The following is a 26,618-nucleotide window of genomic DNA, read 5'->3' as shown; positions in this document are numbered from 1 at the left end:
CTTGAAGAAAGTCTCCAGCTTAAAAATGTGTTATCTCCTGACGACCACAAACAGCCTTCAAGGTACCTCTGTGAAATATTATCTGAGTTACTTTTCTTTCTCCTACACACAGTTCAGTCCACAAGCATTACAAACTTTCTTCATTTTTACTGAAAAGGAAAAAATCCCACTCAAACTGTTTTAAATGTTATGGTATTTTTATTAATGGTCCAGGTAAGTTTGTACAGAAACAAAAAACTCATTTATGTTCAGGCTGTAAACTTTCTACATCATTGTGTGGTGGCCAATGAATCCTGCCTCTATAGGGTAAATAAATGCTTTGTTTTACAAGGAGAGCCCAGGGAAGGTGTTCCAGTCATATAAAAACACCAGTTTACATAGTTACCAAGCATTGTAACAAAACCCTGCAGGTGGGTACTAGATGATAATGCAGTGCTGGCCTTTAGCTGCACTAACTTAGGAGAACCTTCAAATGCCCCTACCCATGTAATTTCTTTTTCTTTCCAGATCCCTTTCTGGAGTGGAACATGGCTCATTATTTAAACCCCAGACACAGTTCGTGTTTGACCAAATTTTCACTTTTTACTAAATACCTTTTGTCTGGTATCCTAAAAGTGAAAAATAAGTTATTAAGTATTCTGCCTGCAAGATCCATAAACACAAGGTTTTTGCAGACTCTCTCACAACAGTAAAACGCACTCTCAATTTCTTCTGAAATGTTCCATGGTTGGGTTTCAAGGACATATTTACATCCATGCACCCACATTTAACCACCTAAGCCAGCAAGGGTGGGTTTTTTTGAACACATGCAATGAAAATTTAAAAATTAAATAAATAACTGTTTCTATGAATGTAACAGTATCACATCCAGGTCAGATGATACAGAATAAAAGCCAACTCTGACACACCAGACCTTTAGTATCATCCTCATTCAATCCAGAGATGCTTTTTCTCAAAATTACAGGCTTTGTCAATTATTCTGAAATTGCAAGGAGGCTTTAATGTGTATGTTGGTTGGAAATAATGAGCAGGAAGGAAGTAAATTGGAAAAAAAAAATGACACTTGGTTCTATTAAGCCAAAAATATCTTGTTCCAAGCAGCATGCCATTTCAGCTGCAATCTCGCTTCAACTACTTTGTTATGAACTTGAGCTAATGGAGGAGAGTTATGTCCCTCTCCAGTGCTATCATTCCATGCAGTAGTGTCCCCAGAGAGACAGAGAAGGTTTCTGCTCAGATGTTGAGTCAAACCCCCCGCCCCCATCATTTCACATTTATAGTTTTTTGTTTGATTCTTCTCAATAAAACAACAGAAATGTATGAGGAGACCTTTCATAGTACACACCTTAGGAAAGCTTGGAGTGACCACTGACAAGCCAGCCCCAGGGGTGGAGGTGCCCAGCTGGTTCCATTTCCCAGTGAGATTGGATGTGTGCCAGCGTGGTGCCATAGGGGTGGGTGGGACAGGGGCTGGTGGCAGCTGCTGCCCCAAGGCTGGGATGTGGTTGTACACCCTCCTTCCATATACTGCTACCCTTAAGGAAATGCTGGCAGGTGAATCTGGCATCCCAGGCTTAAGCAGGGATTGCAGCCTTGGTTTACATGGAATCCCTTGTGTCCATGCTTTGGTATGACCAGCGCTGGGCTACAGCACACAGGGGTGGCAGTGAATTTGAGCCCTATTGTGACACTGTTTCACTGTCTGCAGTAACTTCAATCTGTGTGCTGGTGTCAAGTGCTTCTCAACACAAACTTAACAAAACCGAGCTCCTCCCCCAGCAAAGTTGTGTTTTTGATGAATCTGCATTATGTATTGGAAAGGTTTTGACCACTTTGGTTTGAATACAAAATACTGACACAGCTGCTAAGAACAGACTTAACACTGCTGAAGGAAGTCATACTCATTGCTGAGGGGGTGGCAGAATGTGTTTATTAGCAGTGGATAACCCAATATATTTCTAGTGAGAGGCTGAGGGAAATGTCACAAACAAGTAAATTTTTACCACAGCCTTTTCTAGAATACTTGCTCATCACCCTCTTCCTAAGTACATTCTGCTACCTGCATGCTCCACCTTTCCACTCACACCCGCAGGGCCTGGGGTGAAGAGGGAACTACTCACTACTTTTCCAAGTCTGTCCTGCTCTTTTTCCTCCTACTCTTCCTCAAACAATAGGATTGTTTAAGAAATGAGCCTCCAATGTAGTAAAGAACAGCTATTTTCAACTTAGACATGAAGATGTGGTCATTTAAGGAAATTATGTTCTTAGAAACCACATTTGAGGATTAGAAAAGGTAGTTGAAGGATGCTGTGACAGAGCAGGGACCTGCAGGAAGATTGGATGACTACTTATATAATTATAGTAGTGTACTGAGCCTAGTCATCCATTTTTTGTCTTCCCAATTCATAAAATACTGCAAAAGGCACTTGAAGTCACTTCACTTGTCATAATCTTAAATTCTCAGGGTTAATTCAGTTACCTGTTAGAAAATTCAAGAAAATGCTCCATGAGCTCCAGACCTTCTGTAATGAGGCAGACCTCCCTCTGTGCAGCACTGGGTGGGGTTTTCACCTTAGCTCAGTTGAAACCTTAACTTTCAGCCGGTTTGAAATGAAGCATCTACTCTACCTTAGCCACCGACGATCAGTGCTGGGGGAGAGGCGTGTTCAGAGGGCAGCTCCTCTCTCCTGAACAGCCCTGAAAGGAAAGTGCTGTGGTCACCTCGCAGCTCTGACCACAGGAGAATATTAATGCTGTATTTGGACAAGATACCTTTATCACCATCTGGAATACAGTGTCACTTCACTCTTACAATTTAATTAATTTGAAGTTACCACTTCAAAATCACCTTTTTCTGAAGTTGACCTCTCTGAGGAGAGACAGTAGGACAGGAATAAATAAGCCTCAAGCGGAATTTCCTTTTCTTGAACTCTTGTTTGGGTTTGTAACTAGGTGGTTTTCTTAGCAGTAAAACTCACAGTGTGACAATTCACACCCAGACAAACTTGGTGAGTGCTTCCACTGGGGTACCAGGGGCCACAGTATAATGGAAAAGGAGATCCTTCTCATTCTGGCTGAACAATGAGACAAGTGCTGGAAACTCAAAACCATAATACCTTGCTGAAGCTCCTCATAAATAAACACCAAGTTAGACATATCCTAGAAAACAGAAATCCTCTCATCCTAAAGAACTTATGTTACTTTACCATATGTCCAGAAACACAAGTTTGTGTCTTCACTGGATTATAAAAAGAAGCCTGCTATGGCATATTAACTGAATTTTGAGACAAAAGTACACTATGAAAGTTTTAGCAGCAAACAAGTCACTGTCCCATAAAATCCAAACACAGATTGTTAAAAAAAAAAAAATTAGACTAGATAATGACAAGCTTAGTTTGCTTGACTTTGAGTAAGAAAGGGTAATAGTTACTACATTAGACTTTTGTGTTAAATCCTGGCTGTTGGCAATGAACAGTCACCACACATCTACACTGTAGCCATCCTTACAACAAAGCCTATGTGTTAGTGGACTTCTACACACCCCTAAGCTGATGGACACCAAGACTTTCCTTCCAAACCATTGCACATTCTGACCACGGAGAAGTTCTCCAAGGGAAAAGTATTTCCAGAAGGGAAGAGAGGATGTGCTCTTCAGCTTGGTAGTAGTCAGACCTCAATTTCGAAATGCTCCCACTCTGCTGGCTTTGCTAATGAAGTTTTTCAGGAGGTCATGGTCCATGTCTGCAAAGCCTTGAGTTTGTGTAACAACAGTCAAATGGTTTATGCAAAATCTGAAGCAAAATTCTTCCAAGTCCTAGGAACAAATTTGAGTAATTTGTAGCATGAATGACTGATAAAATTATTAATATTGTTATTTTGTTTCAAATCTGTCATTTAATTAGCAAAGCATATACCAGATTGTTCCCGTTATCAATCCCTTTTTTGATCCTTTTGATGAGATCACAAATGATGGGATAAAATTCATTCACACAAACTATTCAGTAAACCCACTTTGACAAAATAGGAGTAGCCACCTAAATCAACTTTAGAACTCCATCACATTTACTAGAGTTTACTACGCATTCATTAGAAAAGTTACCAACAGGTGAAACCATCAAATTGCCCCAAACAGAACTACTAGAGCATCAATAATTCCTTTCTTGTCCTCTCTGCACTGCATTTGGTAGTGGTCCTGTAAAAAAAAAGATGTGCTAGTCATGCTGGAAATAAAAGCAAAAGATGATGAAAAATGTGATGATGCTTGCTGAACACAAACTGCATGTTAGGATACATGTGTTTTTCATGGCAAACCTAGGAATGGTATCCCTCTGTTGAATGGGACTCCCAGATAGCACAAAAGGTTCTGTCTTGTCCTGGTCTCGCTGTAAGAGGATGCTCAGCTGTTCAGCACAGGATGGGTACAAGCCATCAAGCCATACAACCAGGACTGCACCCAGCAAATTCTTCCCACTCAAACACCTCACAACAGTGGCAATCGTTCTCTCCATGCACTGGCTCAGTCTCCTTTAGTTGGGACCTATGAAACAACTTGCTGTGAGGAAAAATTAATTACCTTCTGCAGCCAGAGCTGGAGCCAGCAGCAAGGAAGTCAGAATCAATCCATTAACTATAAACTCTACAAGGGTTGCAGTAAAAAGAGTAACCCATGCCAATTTTATTCTCTGTTAACTACACAAACATTGCAGCCTGGGATTAATAGTAGAAAGACACTCAGCAGACTACCTGTGCATTTCCTTTTGAAATCTTTTCTTTAGATTCCATGTTTCAAGATGTAACTAAAGCATAAACTGAAGCAGAACATATCCTTAAAGAAGAAATAATGGTATTTATTTGTATAATAATGGAAGCAAGTATCTCTTATCAACAACTACTGGGAAAGTAGAAAAGGAATGAGAATAGAAGAAGCAAAAAACGAGAGGAAATAAAAAATGTAGACAATCAAAGACAGTGACACCTTAAGTTCCAGCAGACTTCTGAAATGGTACTGTCAGAACCTGAGCTGTTTTACAGTCAATGTGTGAACTTTTATGCTTTTTCTGCTAAAATGATCAGCAGCTAACTTTTAAGCTGGTATGAAGAGAACCATAGATTACAGAGAATCCTGGTCACTCATTTTGCTATTTCAAAAAATAGTGTCTTTTTTGTTCTGTTTTACAGAAGATGATTAGTCTAAACTTTGCTGCAGTGTATATGAGAAATATGCTTTAAAATAACTTGTAGCAGAAACTCTTTGTATTTTCTGAGGATAGGAAAAATATTTTCACTATCCAAATCCTAACAGATGCATACCATAGTGAAGTCAGTCTTCATTTAACTGGCAATGTGAACGGCATGTCACACACCACTATGATCTTTCACTTGCATTGTTCACATTTAATGACTAAAAGAAATGGAATTCCATCTTTTCAAACCTCCAAAATATGAGCCTCTTTCATAATCCTTCTTTAGGCAGTTTTCTGCTGAAGTCCTGACACACTGTATATGGTTCTCAAACCAGGAATTACTGTATTAATGTGGTACACTAGAGGATCCTGGTTTATTCCATGATTCCTTAGGCAGATACTACCCCATGTCTTTGATAAAGAAATCTTTGCTGCGCTTCCATCCCTTTCTGAGCTGTGAGTGTAGGGAGGAGGGCAACAATACACTCCTGAATTGGGCACATGCTGCAGCCAGGGCAGGTGAACCAATTCATCATCTGACAGTTATGTTAAACTGTTACATGTTCTGAAAGAACAAACCACTGAATCTCAGAAAGAAGAGGAGGATAATATGTATTTAGTTATCTAGCCAATCCCTTTTATTGTGTCTCAGGTGTTATGAGCTCTGGTACTTTGTCCAGGCTAGTTTTACTACTTCACAACACACCTAAACACATCTTGAACTACTCTTTAAGTACTTCACCAGATACAGACCAACCAAAAATACCTCTGCTTTGAAGATGTTAAAAAAAAATCTTAGAAAGTTTGTAAGAGGAGAAAATAGAATAAAATTCTAATGAAAAACCTACTGTTAAGATAACCAAACCATCATGCCTTCCTGTAGAGCTTTCTCTGCTGTGCTGAGCTTGTATCAGCCCAGTACACTGCAAGCACAACTCCTCTGCCCCAACCATCCATGACCTCTGTTTCTGATACCTGGGTTACAAATGCCTTGTAACTGGCAGCTGGCACTCTTACTATCCACTAATCTCTTGTTATCCCCTCTTTCAATGCATAGAACTCACTGACTTCCAGCCTCTTCTTTGCAACTCCTACACAAATTCATCTCCTGTAGTTTTCTGTCTCCATAGAGCACTGATTACTGCAGCATTTTTAACTCAGTGTTTTTCTCAGTCTCTTCTTTCTACTTGCCTCCTATACCCAAAAGGTATTTATAGCAATGTCCCCTACACCCAAAATACATAAGCAGACTTTCTGAACAATAAAACCCACCACACAGTTATTTCTACAATCATCACAGCGCTGAGAAGATGAGAAAAGGAAAATATCTTTGAAAAGTGTTTGTTTACCAAAAAAGCACAGATAACAGGTTGACTGCTAGTGACTCATTCCAGAGCCAAGGGCGGACCAGATGACAGGAAATGGGGGAAGTATTAACAATAGGTCATTTGTTGTATGTCAGCATAAGTCATTGTAAACAGTACTGCAAAAGTAGATTTTTAAAATAAAAGCTCAAGTGTAAATATGCAGGGACTTTACAGGCAAATTCTCCCACTCCCTGTAAAAGTCAGCATCAGACACTGGCGGACAAAATGATCAGTGGAGAACTCAGGGAGTGAAAGGGCAAAATCCAAAGGCACAGATGTAAATGGCAATGAGAGATTTGCATGCCATGCCCTGCCATGCCACGTGACAAGGAAGGAAGCAGATTAAGAACCCTGACTCACAGGGGCAAGCCAAAAGGGCAGGAAGAAAACACTAAACTGGGGGATTTTTAATTTTTATTTTACAGCTTAAAAAGGGGAAAACAAACATTTGATAAGCCAGAAAGGGAAATTACAGTAATCATGCCTCATCAGTTAAATATACTCATGTTTACATTAGGCAGCTTCATTTCTCAGAAAACAACTTTGCTTACCTGAAGAGAAGTTCTTACCTGAGCTTCATACTTGACAGCAGCAGAAAGAAGAGCAATGGCATTCTCTTCACAAATGCCTTGTTTGATCGTTTGCTGGCAAAGCTTTTTCAGTCTGTTTTCTCTATACAGTGTTGCCAAATCTAGCAGCCCTATGAAAATGTATACAGCTTTAACTATTCTGGTGCAAAATATATTACTGTCTTTTCAAATTAATCAATCACCATTTTGTTTTAGGCTGAATTAATCAAAGACTTGCTCTGTTTTTTCCCCCTAGATGATGTGTGCCTTTTTCAAGGTCCCCTACAGACCTATCAAAAAAGGAACCATTTTATTACTATGTATGGTTTATTAACTGTTCTCCTGTTCTCATTTAGGACATCAATTACTGACTTACATCCTCTTAAATTCATGCAGTGAAGAGCTCCCTTTTCATTCAGGATCAAAAATCGCTACAGCTACTCAAACAAGTAAAGTTTCAGGATGGCATTAGTGCCTTTCTAAATAAAAGAAAGTTCTTTGTAAGTTTTCTTTCTGAAAACTTTTCACCTTTGATGTCATTGCATGCCCATCACTCATTCTCTTTGGGCATGTTTCCTGCTGCTGCATCCTTTCCTCCTGCCAAACTCAAGATCTAAGTGCTTATGAAACTAAAATTAACAAGCCCTGCTTTCCTTACCCTGTAATGACACATAGTTTGAACTTTTCAAAAACAGTAATCTGGCGTAATTTCCACTTATGGCAAATACCTATTGCATCTTCAGGAGGGAGCCTAATGTTGTCTGTATACAGATATTCCAGGAAGGCTCGGTAAACAGGATAAGAAAATTCACTCATTTCTATAATTTCATCATCATTATTGAGTATGGAGCGAAAATGTTCACACCTACAAAACATGAACAAAGATTGTACACTGTAAAGAATTAAGCTTGAAAGATGAGCTGCAGCAAGAAGTTGGTAAAAAAAATAGATCAGTCCTAATAGACTAAACACCCAAGTAGAACCTCTAGCAACATGATTTCTTGCTTTGAACATGTTCATTTCTTTAAGCCTTATAAGCCTGATATATATAATTCAGAATTTTATTTCTGTTGTTAATACTTTATGGCAGGCTCTATTTCTATTTACAATATCTACAAGGATTATCAATCGAGTTTTGATGCCATTTTCTTAAATACATTATACATTAACAATTTTATCACCTGACTTGTAGCAGATAAAGTTTACATTTAACTTGGACATTTCTGAGATTTGACCCTGATTTCTTCAGCATTTCCTAATGAAGAGGGAAATTATTAATAATTTAGGTATCACTTATTTCAGTGGCAGAGTCCATACACAATTTACCATTAATCACTACATTCAAGGATTAAATTATTGAAAGTGAAGACACTCGCACTCATATCTTTCATCACCTTTTTCTTACAAGTCTGAATACTTTTGTGACAGATACAAACAAGGACAAAGCAACTGCCTTTGGTAGCCATGATCTTCAACTTCCAGTTCACAGTAATTTACAATGCACTGTAACTTACTGTTCCCTAAAAAGAATCCTAATGCGCATTGTTTTCAAAATTCCTATTGATAAAAATGAACATCTCCACTTCTGATAGCTTTTCCTATAACAACCACAATTTAATCCTACTTCTTTGTACTACACTAAATTGTAACTTTCCCACATCTGAATTTTCTCTTTTACTGAAACCTTCCTGTAAAAAGCAGGATGGTTTCCTTTTAATGTCTCTGAGACAAAACTAAACATAAAGACAGTATCACTTAAATCTAAATGAAAAATAATTATTTAACTGATGACTTAAGTTCTTCACATTTTACTGGTTATTGAAAGAATTTTTTTAATCTTAATATTTTGGAGCTTTTAATAAAATAAAGGAACCTATTGTCAAATTCATAAAAAAAAAAATGAAGTAATCATTTAGCTTCTGCAACATCTTTCACCACATTCTGGCATTGGGAGAGGCAGACAAAAGCTCACTGTTTTGCTTCCCAGAGCCCCACATTAAGTAGTGGTGACCATGTTATCCATCCAGGGTGGATCAGACCTTGGGAATGCTCTGTGCCCCAATGGCACCGCACAAAAGTCAAAGAGAAGGTGGGTCACATTGATCCCTGAAAAATTAGTAAGTAAATGAAAATAAAAGTTGGTTAGCACACATCCTCCAGTCTGCAAAGTATCTTGGAGTGACTCATCCTCTGGAGTGTGTCTCTCCCTGTCACTATCCCTCAGCAGACACAGCCCAGACAGGCAGTTCTGGCTGGCTGAATGCAGAGCTGCTAAATCCCACCCGCACACTGGGATGTCTGTTCCTGCAGGCAGCGCTGGCCTTGGGCTGCTCCCACTGAGCTGGGTGTTTCCTGACATTTCTGCACCACTGCCAGCCAATAACCACCACCAGTGGGATCCAGTTCAAGAACAGGAATAGAAGAAGATGGAAAGAAGTCCTCATGAGCAGTAAAGAAATGACTACACAATGAAAAGAAACTTTTGCCAGAATTGTGTTCATGACAATGCTCCAGAAGAGGCCAAATATTGCAAAACATATTTTAAAATACTTTGATCCAGTTGCATCATGACAGTAAAGAAAACGTTCATTCTACAGAGTGTGCCTGATGCTTTATTATTCCTTCACAGTATTTTGGTAGCACCATATATGTAAATCCATTCTAAAATTAGACATATTTCCTTCACAGAATGCCATATAATCCAAAAAAAGTAGAGCAAGAAAAATGAAACAAGGGAAAGCTACATACAGTCTGATTATCAGGAGAAAGGAACCTCAGGAACATTTTGGGTGTACACAAGATTTGGTGTGGTATCTGATAGAGAACCCATGACATTCCAAAGGAAGAGGGCGGACTATAGCCACAAGTGCAATGTACAAGCAATGAAACCAGTTAAGGGAAGACAAAAGTAGTACAGATAATCAGAGCAGTAAGAGGAGAGCAGAAAAAAATCTCAACAAAACAAGGACAGGCAAGAATTAATAGGGAATTTTAGTTTTACACAGCAATATACAAGAAATCACTAACAGGATTCAGGAGCAGAAGTAGGAAGATGAAAGTGGTGATAAGCTGAATGAGATTGCCAAGCATTTTGAGGAAAAAAACAGCAAAGAGAAAAAATATTATAACAATGAAGAGGATGAAGCAGAGGCAGTTGGCAAGGCAGAACAGATCTAAAGCAGTGTCTCTAGAATATCACAGGAGAAACAACATCTGGAGTAACGAATTAATCTCTCAATGTTAATAACAATGAGATCATTCTGCAGATCTGTTTACATCAAATCTCAGTGTAAAGTGGTCTTAACTTGCAAAAAGTTATAAAAACAGGAAAAAAAAGCCAGCTTAAAAGTCAAACTCACTGACAAGAATGTTTAAAACACGTAGAACATGAAGTCTGTCATAAAAGAGGAAAAAAGATCATCTGGATAGCACCTTCAGAAGTTGCTGAAACAACTGAAGGGTCCTGTGGAAAGAATAAACATAACCTCCTCCAATCATTCTGGTGGAGGAATCTAACATAAAGGAGAAAAAACTAATTCTAACTATTGAGAAGACAGCAGAAGGAAGTGGGCCTTTTCCTCAGCAGAAAAAGGTTAGTGGCCATCAAGGCCATTTAGAAGCACAGAGTAGGATAAATGTCAGATGGAGGGAAGTGATGGAAAGGCAGGGAATAGAGCAACGTGTTTGATAATTACAAAGAGTAACAGTGAAGAACAGCAGATGAATCCCTGACTCGGGAAAGGGAATTTGTAACAATAAGTCAAGAAATTTTTGCAGTGATGACTCAGCACAGTGGACTACACTACACAGTTTAGTTTATACAATTTATAGGTTTGTACCTTACCTAATTTTGAGAAGAACTTTATGAACATGAATGTATTTTCCATCCACTAGGAACTTCAGGTCTGCAGTGTCAGGGTTGTCAAATTCCTTCTTTAGTGACTGGGCTACTGTTAGATGGTCATCAGGCTCTAGAATAAATAGGGGAGATATAAAGTAGTGAGCAATACAAATACCTCCCACTACAATATTCTGGGTATCTGTCAGCAATTAACACTCTTAATAAATACATCTCCTTAGGGCTAGAAACACCACCTCCCAGCAGCTTATGTGTTCTGTATGGGCCAGAAAAGGAAAAAAGGGACAGCTTTCTTCAATCCTTTCTAGTTTCCTGCTCCAAGTTAATATCCCTGTTAAAAAACCCCTGTGAATTCCACTCCTCTAACTCACTTATATAAGGGTTGGGGAAAAAAAAAAGTTAACAGTGTCAGAAGTTTACAGCTCTACATGACACAAAATGCTATCAACCATTACTGAGTAAATTATGTCATATTAAAACTGTTAGTTATTACAAGATCCTCAAAAGATGAATAAAAAAAAATCATAATAAAATTTTCTGAAATGCTCCCATGAGCAGACATTGATTTTTGCTGTAATATAATCTATTACAGAAACAACATACTGTTTTGCAGTGAAACTGCCCAGTGCAATGTCCCTAAAAGTAAATACCAATACTTACATGTTTGTTCTAAAAGAACAGCTTTCCCTAGACTGAATGGTGCTAGAAGCACAGTGTATCAATGTCTGCATATTCCTGTTTGCATCGTGTGTCTGCAAATCCCACTTTGCACATGATACTTGCATTATAAAGTTACCAAACAGCTTTGAAAAGTCATCCATTATCTGCATACAAAATTTTGACCTCCTGAACTGATCCAAATCTCCATCACATAGCTTCAGAGAACCATCTACTTTAATACCACTAAAAAAGTCAACAACCCACTCCACCCCAAAGTCTCATTCTTAACTGTGACAAACATTTTGCCTTCTTACCAGATAAAGATACACATTATGGGTTTACACAGATCTTGTGGGTCAATAATTAATTGTTCTCTACAAAAAATTACATAAATGCTAGGTCCTGTAACCTATCAAGCTAGAAATTAGAATTAGTATTCTGCTGGAAATGGAAAGGCCTTCTCTGCAAGCTCTAGAACAAAGCTCAACACATACATACAGTTTGATAGTGTTACATGTTGCTCAGCACAGTCATTTTGCATTTCATTTAGAAAATGTCAGGTATACACAATTTGGGTAAGTACAGGTTAAATAGATGGGAGAAAGAAATCCCATATAGTGATTAAAACAAAAAAGGAAGATTTCTGAAACAATGATACTTAAAAATACTTTGTTAGCTCTTACTTTGTACAGTGTGTGGTTTATTTATTCAGACCTCTGCTAGCTAAACAAGTAAGCATTTCAACTACTAAAGCAAAGCTGAAACTCTTCTTCAAAGTTAACTGGCAATCCAGATGTCCACCAAGACACATCTCCAGTTGACTTCTACAGCCATCAGAGGAAAACTGAATAAAGTGGGGTTCAGCTTTGAAACTCTTAGAGGGAAACCAGATGCCTTCATTTGTTACAGCAGTGAAGGGTGAACCTGAGGAAGGAAATGAAGAGGCAGTTCCCACTGACAAAGAACAAAGCCAAGAAAACTCCTTAGCAGCTAGCTCTAAGAATTGTGTTAGAAATGTTAGAACAGCAACAAACATGGAGAAAATGGGAATGCCTGGGTGTGGAAGCACCAGAATAAAAAGGATAAAGGGGGGCTGTAAGCATGGCAGATGTCCGTGGCATACAGGTCAGCAGATGTAAGATCCCAGGACACAGCTGCCTGAGGATTCTCACCATGCATGTATCAGATGATAAACAGCAGTGACTGAGTCCTGACAGCTTGCCAGGGTGGCACAGGATGAAGAGGCCAGTCACTCTCAGCTCCTGGAGTGTGCAAAAAGGCACAACTGAAACCAGCACAGAGGCACCTAACTAAAACAACCCAGGAGACATGACAAGGGCCTGATAGCCAGAATCCTTTATCCTGTGTCACCACAAGGAGCCCTGCTAAGACCTCCTGAATAGTGCCAGGATGCTAGAGAGACTACTTGGTACTTATGAAAAAGTGGCTTTGAAAGTGCATCTGAAACTCATTTTGTTTAAAAGTAAATTAACCTTTTCCTCCTGTAAGACTTCACCTTATGCTTTGGTACAACATTGCAACAGTGCTGTAATGCTATTTCCAAAGGAACCAAGAGTCAAGGTCAAAAACCCCCAAACCTCCCCAGAAAACACACAATAAACAAATACACAACCCCCCCAAGAACAACAAACAAAAACCCAAAACCACAACACACCAAAACAAACAAACAAACTCCAAAAACAACAAAAAAAAATCTCAACACAACAAACCAAACAAAAAACCCAACAACACCCAGCAACTTCATTAGAAAACATTATGGGATTAAACTGTAGCTGAAGAATGAGCTCTCTGGTAGCCAATGCTGTATACTTAACTCTTCCTAGTCAAGGCCAGCAAGACAGATCTTAATGCTAATCAAAAATCTGAGATCCAGCATCTCCTCTCCTCAGAAGACCGGGTCATGATCACTTGTGATGAGACTGAGTGCTTGTGACCAATTCAGAACATGGGAATTTGGATTCCTCAATCCTTAGTAGTCTACTTAAGGGCACTGAAGAAAGCTTCAGAGTTCCTAAATGTTCTGCATGGCTCCTTCAAATCTCCAAATTCAAACTCAGCTTTTCTACCCAGAGCCACTGGACAGTCACATACAGAGGATCCACATAAAACCCTCCTCAAACCTGAGCCATTTCCCCATAGAAAGAGGCCACATTGATAAAACAGACAATTACTGGCTTTAGCAATTTTTTGCAATTCCATATTACCACTTACACATACGTAACGTGTCATTATGACTACGCTCACTGGCGTTAATTTTTGCGAGGAACTACGTTTAGGCCTCAAATGCATGCAACTGTTTCATGAATTAATGATTCTATTTGGAAAGTCCCAGAATTAAGAAAAAAATAAAATAAAATGCAGCTCACCTACGGAGAGCAGGCGCCACATGACGGCGGGGGTGGCGAAGCAGGCGAACACGTCGTCCGTGCAGGCGAAGTGTGTGAGGTGTGGGAAGGTGACGGACTGGCCCCGGCACTGGCCCCACATGAACACCTGCCCGCTCTGCGTCTTGGCCGCCGACGTGTGCGCAGAGTGGCACGCCGCGATCTCCACCACCCTGAACGTGCAACCAAACAAAAAAGGGGAAAAAAAAACAAAAAACAAGTCACTCTCACTAAGAACAAAATGCAGTGAATAAGCCCACTGCCTCCTCTCTTTCTCTAGTGCAAGACACACTTTTAAGCATAGATGTAAGCAAGAACGCTTTCTGGTCGTACACAGCAAAATTAAAGGGCCTGGCAGTGTTTCTGCAAACAGTGCGCACTCCAAGCTTCTCGTTGGAAAAGCACCTTGGGAGCTTGGGAGCGAGCAGCCAGTGTTGCAGCAGAGCCCTGAATCTGCTGCAGCACGTGCTCTGCTGACCCCTCAGCTCTCTAAAGCAAAGCTGTAATGAGTTTCAAGTCTCTGAATGTCCTAGGTGGTGCTGGGCAGTGAGGTGAGTGGCTGCATTAAGCTGCAGAGAACAAATACTTGGAGAAGATGAAGCAGGAAATGAGAAGGCATTAAAAAAATGCATTTTGGCTTATAATTGAAAGAGAATATAATGAATGTCTTTTTTCTGTTTGCTTATTGGTAACAGATATAAACCAACAAGTTAAATATACTTCTTCTTACTCTTATAATTATTACTTTTATTTAAAGGACTTCCATTTTGAAAATTAAAATTTAGAACCAAACAACACTTAAAGCTGTTTCTAAGTGTCTTTTAGCTAGGCTATGGTCTAATCCCATGGTTGATTTAGGACTTCAAAACTCCCACTGTGTACAGCATTACACAATCCACTGTTTTGTAGTCTGAACTACTGCCTGTTTACTTGTGTTCTCAGCTGCCTGGGGATAATGGCAGGGAAACAAGTTGCTTAAAGCTGTCTGCAAAAATCTCGCAGGCTTTAGTGAGGCAATATTTTCAGTGAAACCGAGAATTCATATTCTGACCAACAAAAGGCAAAGGCAGCATGCAACATTCAAACTTGTGTTAAATAATTATTGTAATATTTTAACTGTGGCTAAAGTGTCTGGAAAAAAAAATCAGTAACATTTAAAGCAAAACCACAAGTACACACAAAGAAATAGCAATGTTCATGATCAGGCCATGTTTCATCACCAGAGCAGCAATGCCACTTCCTCACAATTATGTACTCAGACACAGGTTTAAGAGCAACATCTCACTTTCCTTCTTATTCATAACAGGAGCCCAGAATCAAGATTTCTGACCATATGCATACATGGTTTTACAACAGCAACAGAAATAACTGCCCCACTATTCTTCAAGGACCTAGAGGAAAATATTCAACTTGCAAAAACCAAAGCTTAATTTTTAGGCAACAATACCAAGAAACAGCTTCTCCCTTTCTCTCTCTCCTGGGTTAAGAGCCAGATTTAATAGCAGAAATAATGCGAATTGCAGATGTCCACCCTTCACTTTTTCTGAGTACACTTCCTGTCAAAAGTAGCATATTAAAATAAAATTTATATTAACAGACAATAAAGCCTTTATTGCTGATTTCAAGCAATGAAATTACACCACTGAAGGGAAACTGCAATTAAGGCCTCTAAAGTACACTGTGAGCTGAAGCAGAAAATAGCATATTCAGGCTCAGGATATTCAGTTTCTCTTTCACAGGGATGGTTATGGGGCAGTTTCAAGCACTTTCAGTGAAAATTCTGTTCACATTTAACAGATGAACCTTTGCGAAAAATTACAGGCTCCTTCTCCCCTCTCCCGAAAAAAAAAAAAAAAAAAAAAAAAAAAAGGTAGATTTAAAATACCATAATTTTATGTAGTTCTTCTGTGAGCATGTCAACCAATGTCTGATTGCAAGACTGTAAGTATTACCTGTCCTTATCCACAATAACTGTTGTAGGGTAAGACTGGTTACTTTTATTCCCAGTACCTAACTGGCCGTATGAATTGGCTCCCCAGGCATATATCTGACCTTCATCTGTTAGCACTAATGTATGTGCATAGCCACAGGCAACCTATAAGGAATAATAAAAAGAAGAAAATCTCATTTTTATGTAATAGTAGGTTAATACAGATAGATGCACCTTATGCTATAGGTTAATGCCATTGATTCTACACTAGGGTAAAAATTACAAATACAGGTAAGTTTATTAAAAGTGGAAGGAAAGTAGATGAGGTGACTTTGCGGGGAAAATTTTACCAATGAGAAACCCTGACAGATAATCTCAGGAGGAGAGCAAAAACAATAGCTGGAAACTGATAAATTTGAACAATATGCAGTAAAGTGAAGATCGTCAGTCTTGCATTGACCTTGCTCCATGGGCAGTATGAATAGCTCCATGCTCCAGTATGAATAGCTACACCACTGGAAAACAGCTCAGGTCTCCCTGCCTGACCCTCTCATCCCTGACTGACAGCCACACAAAACTGCCCCCTCCCTGTGCCAGCTCTAGTGCTCAAGGGACCCTCTGCTGAGATAACACCCCATCCTTGGAAATGTTCAAGAACAGGCTTGCTGGGGCTCTGAGCAGCCCAGTCCAGAGGAAGCTATCCCTGCCTACGGCAGGCAGTGGAACTGGATCGTTTTTAGAGTCCCTTTAGAGTCCCCAGGCCATTCTGTGATTCTCTAAACTTAAATCACTGGAAGAAAACTCTCACAGCATGGTCTGAGAACCACACAAGATAAGCAAAAAGAAAAAAGAGAGGGAAGAGACAAAACTCTCCATTTTGATGGCAGCACACAACTGTATCATAACCTCTTGTGGAAAACCCTCTGGTCCTGGTGAGCTGCCTTCTCACATCAGATTGGTCAAAAATCCACTTCATACATGCAGCATGTCTCCCCCCACAGACAGATACACAGTGGCAAAACTACAGCCACAGTCCTGCTTTGCAGGAGTCAATGTAACTCAGTACAGATAAAGGGCAACCAAAAACCAATCTACTTTGTTCATAACTAGCTCTCCAATCTTTCTATGATCTGCAAAGATACACCATAAACACCTATAGCCCACTGACATCCATGAAGCATGTGATGTACTTTAAACGAAATAAACCATCAAGTTATTTACTGAGTGGAGATCTACAACATGGTATTATTAATCGATATCAAGTAAATTAAGTGGATGGAAACAGAATCTAAACCAAACTTGCTGGAGCATTCACTCTCTAAATAGAAGAATAAATAGAGGGGAACACAATACTTGCTTTATTAAGTTACTATCCAACAGTAGCCGCAACCAGCAAAGCTACTGTCTACATCCTAGGCACTAAATGTGAAATTATGTCATTAAACGAGCTTCTTTTAAAAGACATGAAAAATCCATAGCTTTCCTGAGTAAATGCATTAAATAGGATCAAAAGTTCAAAATGCTCTTGCAAATTTTCACTAGGTTATAAAACCTAGCAGTTTTATACACTGGTAGCAGCCCCACTATTCGGTAAAGTGCTGTAACCTCCAAAGGTCAAGACAAACTGTGCAATCATACAAATGTTAGCCAAATGCAGTGGGAAGCAATTGTCCACACTCCAAGCACCAGTAAGTCACTGTGGCTGGAGTGCAGTTCTAAAATGGAATTCAGTCTGCAAGACAGACAAAATGCTAAACTGCAGCATTTTTCCAGGAAAAAAAAAAAAAAGCAGGGGTTAATGAAGAATGGAATATTCCAGAAAGACTCTGCTCTTCACTGAAATAACAGCAATAATTTTTAAATTAACTTTCACAGGAAACCAAAACCAAACCAAAACAAACATTTCAAATGGTCTAGTCCTCTTTAAGTAAAACCCTGACCTCACTGAAGTCAATGGCAAAATTCCCACTGAACTCCACATGGTCAGTTTCTCCCCTGTTGACAGAGGTCCATTTTAGGACACATGATTTTTTATTCTGATGTCACTTGGAACAAAGGGTTATCTCCTCCAAAGGCAGCCCCTGCTGCCTACAGGGCCCTTGCAGAAGCTCCTGGAGGGTTGAGGGGGAGCAGCACAGACATACCCGCTGCACACGAATGCCCTGCAGGGCTGCGATCCGGCACGGTGTGGGCTGGTTGCCACTGCTGCCCAGCCCCAGCTGGCCATTCCCATTGTACCCCCAGACATAGACCTGGAAACACAGACAGGCACTTTCTTTTAGCTATTTGTTTGCTGCTAGTCACTTCCTTCTTTTTTTTTTTTGGTTTAGATAAACACAAACATCTTCACACATATACTTACCTATATAAACACATACACACACACACGTTTTTCTTTAAAATGCCAGTTACCTGCTCATCTAGAATTCTTAACTTCCATGTCCATGTCCTTTAGGAGTTAGACTACGTAGGACTACAATATTTTAATATGAAGAACATAAAATCAGTGATTCATATGGCTGCTTGCCAGCACAGAGTAAATCCGGCACAATACTTCTCTTTTTCAAAGAGCTGATTTCTCATTCCAAAATATTCTAACAGAAAACAGACTAGAACAAGTATAAAATGGAAGCTATGCACAACAGTTTGAGTAGGCAGCTTTATGCCAAACATAAGAAAAAAGGGAAAATACTGAGCTCTGATAATTTCAGTGACATATGTTTTACCGCAGTCAATACTTAGTTCTAAGCTCAAGTGTCTGGAAAAATAGAGCCAGCAAGATGTATACTGCCCAATATCATCAGCTTATATGAACGAAATCAAAAACTACAACCTCTTTGTATCTTTGCAAAGAAGACAAAAAAAGTATGAGAGAGATTCAAGAGGTACTCCAGTACAACAAATATATGCAATGTGCTTTTGTTTTCTCTTAAGATGTATGAATATGAGCACTGAAAATTAAAATATCATTCAGTGATTAGTCTCACATTCACTTATTATGCTCACACACAATACTTCAGATTCTAATACAGACAATAATTTATTTGTCAACGAATGCTAAAGGCAGCAGTGGTATAATAACAAATGTTTTTATGAGCAGTACAAGCATCTAGACTTGAGGGAGTCTGGAAAGGAAAATTTCCTTTCTGAATAATAGCTCATTACTAACAGCTTTGAAATTATCTACATGTCAAGTTATTACATGAAGTAAAATTCAGTCCAAATATTCACTTGAAATTTCTTACCTCTCCATTTTCCACCACAGCCATAGAGCACATCTGTCCACAAGCTATATTAACAACTATTTTATTTTGTAGGCAGTTGGTAACTCTTCGAGGAATTGGTTGATTTGCTGTTGAACCTGATCCAACCTGGCCCGAGTTATTATAACCCCATGTGTATACCTGTTGCAAAAGAATTGTCACCAAAGGTGGCTTTATAATATAAGTTCAGAGTACACATTCAAGAGATGAATTTTTTTATTCATATGACTTTTTAATTTTTTATGTGAATGGATGTATTGTTTCACAGACCTAGGAAGACACATAGGTTTACAACTGAACCGTTTCTAACAAAAATATGCTGATATATCCATTCTTTTTAAGTTCCCCCACTCAAAGGTAAGAGGAAACACAGTAAGATGGCTAAAGTTAATGCTGGAAGAATCCATTGCTACCCTTCCAGAACCCAAACCAGAATAGCTAAGCAACACAAATGGCGCCTCAAACCAAATTCAAGAAAACTTATTACTTTGGCAGGTAGAATTCCTTACAGTGAATGTGATTTACATTAACATCAGCTTTAATGCCATTAAGCATTTAAAGTAGAGTATAGCATAGGAAGGAACTGGCTCCATAATTTGTTATTACAAGTAGATGTGGCACAAAGTCATTGTTCTGCACACACTTCAAAACAGCTACACCCTCACAAGTTTCAATTCTCTTGAAACATTTGTGTTACATCAGCACTATGAGGATTGCAAGAAGCGAGGTCTAATGCTATAAGTGCTGAGTGTTTTCCTGTTTCTCACAAATGTGTGTTTCATTAAGAGAAAACATATTGGTTCCCACTACACTCACCTCTCCATCAGATGTTAACACCATAGAATGGTGAGAGCCACAGGCAACCTCAATGACTTTCTTGTTCACCAAGTTCGTAGAGACTTGACAGGGAATGAAACCATGATTTGTTGTACCATTGCCCAGCTGACTATAAGCATTATGACCCCATGTATAGACTTCTCCTTCTACAAAAAAAATGTAAAGAGATGGTTGAAAAATCTCTATTTTTCCAATGAGAAAACAACATAAAATTACAAACTAAAAAGTCAAATTCACTAACAATATGAATACTTAAGTGCATAAATATGTATATCACCTATGGGGCTGTTCAGCCCATGGATGTACCAACACTATCTGGCTCACACAGTGTTGGCCACAAATCCAAAAGGATACTATAACCATACTCATAGTAAAGGAAAACATACTGCTGCAAGAAAAGGGATGGTGTAATAGAGAAAAGGATGAAATGACAGTCACAATCTCCATTTCAATTTCTTTGTTACTGACAATCAATCAGAATTTCTTGTCTATGTCCTGACACTGTTTCTCACTTTGGAAAATTTAAATAATAAGCTTTCATTCCCTTACAATATGCAAATTCCCTAAGAAGGGTTCACTCAGAACTACAAAGGAAAAATATGCTACACTAAACCAATGCTTCGCTATAATAACTGGTTAAATCTAATTACTTTATCCTATCAAAAGTGAACAACCTTTTCCTCAGTTCACCAACATGTGAATACAAATTTCAGTAAACATGTTAAACATATGGCACAGAAACATACAGCAAAGTGGAAATGACAATTAACACAAGAACTGTGTCACATATGATAGCCCTCTAAAAGGTAAGTTTAAAAAGCCTGTGCTGAAGAAAAGCTATTAATGCAAATGGAGTTACGAGTAAAAATCACCAAGGATCAGTTCTAGACCTGCGCTTTGGCAGTACTTCATCATCAGGTTAAGGAGTATGAGTGTTTCAGTGGGATCTGCCAGTAACAAAGCTCAGAGGAATACAGATACATACATAAAAAAAGCATGCAGAATGGTCTGCCATGAAGACTGGAGAAAATGATGGAACATAACTGAATGTAAAAGAACACATTTACAACATAATTCCCCTCATCTACTTTTATTTATAATCTAAAATACTGAAAAGCATTTCCTCATTAACCGAGACAGATAAGTGTGAATATCATCAATTAGGCTCTAACAGAACCTCACTGGGAACACAATATTAATAATTTTTCCTCAAGTGTAACCTACTTTTTTAAGAACATAAAAGCCACCACCCCAATGCAGATAATAGTGTCAGCACAGGAAGCATGAAGGCTGGGAGGAAACACAATGGGTCTTAAAAGCATATCCAAAAGTAGGTACTGGAGGGAAAAGATGCATTTTTCACTGAAGGACAGTCTTGGCACAAGAACATAGGGGCATAATGTAGCCACTAATGCACTTCAAGAGCATCCAGAAGTTTCAAACTTAACTGAGGAGTAAAAGAAAAAGCCCTTCCAAAAGTATGAACAAGGTCCAAGTCAGGCTTGAAAAACTTCTGAAAATAACAAGTCAGCTGACATGTCATATTTGCCAATTAAAATACTTTTCACTTAACAGTCCAGACTACTAAACTCTCTCTCTTATGTACCAGACCAGATCTTTCACCCTGCTGGATGAATTTAAGTAGAGTCTCTGAAAAAGCAATATTCAGATCGTACTTTACCTTCTGTAGCAAGAACAACATGAGGGCCACTTCCATAACTCAGGCAGGCTATCTTTTTGCCACACAGAGAATCTAACCTCCTTGGTTCTATAGTGCTCTGCATGTCTCCTGTTCCCAAACAGCCACTGCAGTTCATGCCAAGCACAAAAACCTGTTATAAAAGAATCACAGACTCTTAACATAAGTTGCAACAGAGAACCTCCTCCAAAGGTCAACTAGTCCACCCTCGTGCTCAACAAAGATCTGAACAGATCAGCTGACTCTAGGCCATGTCCAAAAGATTTTTAAGCATGTCCAAGGAAAACAAATCACACAACTGCTTCAGGATTTAACTCCTGTTCTGGAAATTTTTTCCTAGTACTGAATCAGAACATCCCATCTTGCAGTTTGTGTCTACTGCTTCTCATCTTCTCACTGTGCGCTTGCAACAAATGTCTAACTCCATCTTCTCTTTGTTCTCTGTCTGTGGTAGGAAGCCTTTAAACTGAAAATGTTTCAATAGCAAACAAAACAATCAAACATTTTTGCATGCAACTTTCTCTAGGTGTATTATTATACTACTGGCCTTCAGAACAACTTGATGAATAATTGAGTAAACATGTCATGTTCATAGACACTCTTGGACAATTACCTCATCATTTTCAGTTGCATACAACACTTCATTACCAGCACTGCCAAACACACAGGCTTGACGAATTAACTTGATCTCTTCTGGGGAACAGAGAGAAAAAATGGGCCATTTCCCAACATCCAGCATCTTCAGGGCTGACAACAGTGTTGCCTCCAAGGCCTGGTATTACAAAAAATGCTATCAAATACCTGCACAGAGAGAAATACATGCCTTTGCATAGTAAAAAATCAGATAAATACTACCATCTCCTTTTCCAGCCACAAAGCAGTATTTTAATTCTACAGTACTTGAAAGGAGGACATTAAATAAACATATAAAATATATCACGTGCTAAAAATAAAGGATTCATATTCACAGAGAAAAGTACCATGTAAGAGGTTAAATGGTGAGGTTGTACTTTCGCTATATTTATACAACACAAGCTCTGTCTTAAGAGAATTATATGTACAGCATTCCAATATAAAGTGTAAAGCATATACTCAAATTTTGAAATTTGTGTATTTTCCTTTGGTACGAAAATCGGTGTTAAAATAAGAAACCATAAAAGAAGTCTGCCCAAGAATACACTTATCTTTGAGAAATATACATATTTGTTTTCATGTATGTATTTTTTCTACCTCCAAATTATACAAAGATGCGAATAAACTGTAGTTTGGAGTCTGAAGCGTGTTACATCAGCTATAAGAATATTGCTTTTTCAATTAGTATCACTGACTGTGAAAAGATATACACAGAAATATACATAACATTATAAAATCAAAACCAAAACCCTAAATTAATCCTAAATTAAATTCTTAGGGAAATACCAGCTAATCACACATTTCTTTATTATATACTTTTGAGGAGGGGAAGAAAATTGGCCATATTCACAGGAAAGAAAGTTGTGGTTTTGATCACACCAGTTCTTTCCCCATATCCTTGCAGCAAATAAGTGACCAACTTCAGCCGAATTTGTAAGTGAAAGGGAAGTAAGATTCTGCTGACACAATCAGCTTGGCAGCAGGCAGCTGGACAAACAGACATTATGTTATGAAATATGTCAGTGAGCAAGTAGGTCCAAACTAATCCTAGCAAATGCTGATCCCTGTGACACGTAGCAGGGTTATCAGGGACGAAGGACCAGAATCCATATGGAATCAGTCTTAGTTCATCTGCTGTTGGCAGAGTAATTTCTTTTATGTCAAGAGGTTACCATTTATTCTACAGAGAATTTCAGGCCTTCTTAAGATACGATAATAAATACTGAAAGCATCACAGACTATTCTTCCAACTGCATCAACAAAACTGCATCCCACTTTTGCTCAAGACTGAAGAAGCCTGAAATTCAAAAGGACAGTCAGGTTGTCCTATAATTTTACAGATTCCTTCATTGGAATAACATATTGGCTTCTTTATAATGTGGGCTCTAAATTCCAAGTAATCAGTGGGCCAGAACCCATTCATCTTATATAGAAAAGCTGTTTTTTCTGTAACTTTGTTGTACACTTATGTCCTACCCTCATAATTAACAGGTTAAAAAAAAAATCCAAACTGTAGCATTTCTTAAGACTAAAATAATACACAGGAAGAAAAAATCCCCAACTACTCTTATAAAAAGCACCCAAGGAAATACTTCTGATACTGATCTCTAAAAAAAACAAAAAGAAAGAACCAAAACTTTATCAGACAAAAAAAAAAAAAAATCCATAATCCCTATCTCCGGAATTATTAGTTACACTCAACTCAGTAGGATATATTCTTCTACTTTTCCAGACTTTCTCCATTCACACCATCCTCCCCACATTATATTTTGATTTAAAAAAATGAAAACCAGCTTCAACTCTTAGCCTACTAGTATTTATATCCTGTAAGTGACCAGTTGCCTCATTATTTTGCACAAAGCCACAAAAGGCAGACTTAGACATTAATCTCGGACGTTATATGAATATGTTGTTCTCCTAATATTTTGTGGATGACTTAAGCAAGATTTCTTCAGCTAGTATCACTTCTTCTACCTATAGTTTTTGTGTTCTGTCTTCCTTGAAAAGTACTTGCATGTACTATACCACTGTTAAATGGAAACTTTTCAGCAGAGCAGTACAGAATCCCCAGTACAAATCGACACTCTGACCTTGGCACTGACTCCTTGAGGAGGAGGTTCATCATCCATATGGATTTGTGCTTGTGTCCCCCTGCAGAGAGAGAACTGTGGTTAAAATCATCATATCATACCATATTGCTGCAACAATACTTTCTGAAACTATACACAGTTAACATTAAGCCAGAACTATCTTCTTCTGTGAGGTGAGAAAACAAGAAATGCAAAGCTCTCTCAGTTTTGCTTTTATATACAACTGTACAACGATCAGTCAGGCAGACCCTGCTCCTCTGTATTCTTACCTAAAATATTAATTATTGGACAAAACATTTTTTTAAAACAAGTAGGGAAATTAACCAGATTATGATTGGAAAGGAAGATGTTTTATGAGCACTATACTCCAATGTCTTTTCATTGCAGTAAAAATAAATTGAGAACCTTTCTGACATAATGCTTTAAGACATTTCTTTCAGCAAAGAAAAAACACACTGCTCAGAGAATACAATTTCTGGCTAAAGCCTTCAAATATACTTATTCCAGCTCCATTCTGAAACCAATGTTAGAGAAACATTGGTGTCTTTTCACGTTTACTGAGAGCTGCTAAAAATTCATTCTGCTTCAGAAAATATTGTCAGTCCTGTAAATTATCTGTATAACTTCTATGACATACATTATCAATAGAAACAGATTTTCAGACCAGGTGTTTCTTCACAAATACGCACAACTCTACAACCCTAAAATTATTTCCTAACATAAAGTTATGCAACTCTATTTTCAGCAAAACTACAAAAATGAGAAGCAGCTCTGAAGCTGTACAAGCCTCTCTCACTGGACAATGATGAAAGTTGTACACATCATTTTGTTTGAGGTACATTGGTTCAGACATAGCTAAAATTTTGTTTAATGCTCACATAAGATTGCATGTCTGTAAAACTCTGACTACAGGCAGAATAACAACCAACAAACAAGGTACCATTTTACTGAGTTAATTTTCAGAGTAATACCACATTAAAACAAGTATCAAATATAACTGCATAAAACTACCTTACTACTAACTGCATCTCTTATGTAAGACTTCATGGCATAAAACCTAATCCATTTACATGAAATATATGAAATTAGTATGACTTAAGTATCATAAATGCTAATGATTCAACATGTAATCTACTATATGAACACAAAAATTATTTTCTTGAAACAAATAAAAACCTGAACAGCTCAACCATACTGAATATGCACAACTGTTTAGCTTAAACTTCAACAAAACCCACAAATCTACAAACAGAGTGTATTTTATACACCTATTTTGAGACATTAAACGAAGGATTCAGCTCACGTGTGAAAGTCCACAGTGACTGAGCTTAAGGCTCAAACACACAACCAAACTGAAACAACTGGAAGCTAAGTTATATTCCCCTTCAACTAGAACAGACTAAAGGGCTGACTCAGTCACCCACACATCAGCACCTACTGCTATTTGAGATGACCTTGGGGATCCCTGACACCTAAGGGTGCTGGCAGACATGACACAGGACCCACAGGATATCCACAAATCCATGCCAAGCTGCAGCAGCAGCTAAGAACTGAACGGCACCAGACCGTTCTGCCTGTGCAGCTGGGCAGAGCCCTGGATGAGCACACACAGCCATTTGCCAAGCTTTACATCTTCATGGAAATTCAGGAACTTGCTGAGCTCCTGAGGTTAAGCAATTTCTTATTTTCTTCAACATACTTGTTCAAACAACGAGAACGCAACCAGTTGATTTTGTGCTCATTATCTCTATTTAAAGAAGAAACAAATCCCCAGATCAAGGCCTTTGCTTGTACTACTGAATTGTTCTGAAACATTTAATTTCAAGTATGCCAGTAGTCCTACTGTGAAACTGATGATTGAGGCCATCCACTATTTTGCAGCATCAATTTCCAGCACTCGCTGGCAATGCTGACATATGTTACCCACTTCTTGACCATCCTTAGCCTACTCTCAGACCCCAAGGGAATAATCACTAACTGTATTTTCTAGCTTAAACAAATGTAGAATTCCATATTTCCTTCCTCATGCCATTTGATACAAAACTGATACCCATGATTCTTAAGGTTCTAGTATTTCACTTCAATTGCACCTGTTGCAGACAAAAGCATAGTTTCACTTAAAA

General features: G+C 38.5%; 1 protein-coding gene across 2 annotated transcripts in view; it reads right to left on the bottom strand.

The window, feature by feature from the left end:
• Positions 1–178: 178 nt before the first annotated feature.
• RCBTB2 (RCC1 and BTB domain containing protein 2) overlaps positions 179–26,618 on the bottom strand; it is a 32,174-nt gene continuing 5,734 nt past the window's right edge. The window contains exons 2-13 of one of the 2 annotated variants that reach the window (XM_066313278.1): positions 24,496–24,556; positions 22,386–22,544; positions 21,755–21,905; positions 20,053–20,219; positions 19,219–19,377; positions 18,118–18,225; positions 15,996–16,138; positions 14,026–14,216; positions 10,964–11,090; positions 7,848–7,984; positions 7,120–7,250; positions 179–3,814 (exon numbers count right to left, since the gene is read on the bottom strand). In XM_066313278.1, the coding sequence (XP_066169375.1) occupies positions 3,674–3,814; positions 7,120–7,250; positions 7,848–7,984; positions 10,964–11,090; positions 14,026–14,216; positions 15,996–16,138; positions 18,118–18,225; positions 19,219–19,377; positions 20,053–20,219; positions 21,755–21,905; positions 22,386–22,544; positions 24,496–24,534 (1,653 nt within the window). In that variant the 5' untranslated portion in view covers positions 24,535–24,556 and the 3' untranslated portion in view covers positions 179–3,673. Of the gene's footprint in view, positions 3,815–7,119; positions 7,251–7,847; positions 7,985–10,963; positions 11,091–14,025; positions 14,217–15,995; positions 16,139–18,117; positions 18,226–19,218; positions 19,378–20,052; positions 20,220–21,754; positions 21,906–22,385; positions 22,574–24,495; positions 24,557–26,618 lie in introns of those variants that run through there. The other variant, XM_066313279.1, reaches the window with a different exon arrangement.

This window comes from Sylvia atricapilla, chromosome 2 (assembly GCF_009819655.1).
Source record: "Sylvia atricapilla isolate bSylAtr1 chromosome 2, bSylAtr1.pri, whole genome shotgun sequence".
Taxonomy (NCBI): domain Eukaryota; kingdom Metazoa; phylum Chordata; class Aves; order Passeriformes; family Sylviidae; genus Sylvia; species Sylvia atricapilla.
This window is presented reverse-complemented; position numbering and strand designations above follow the sequence as displayed.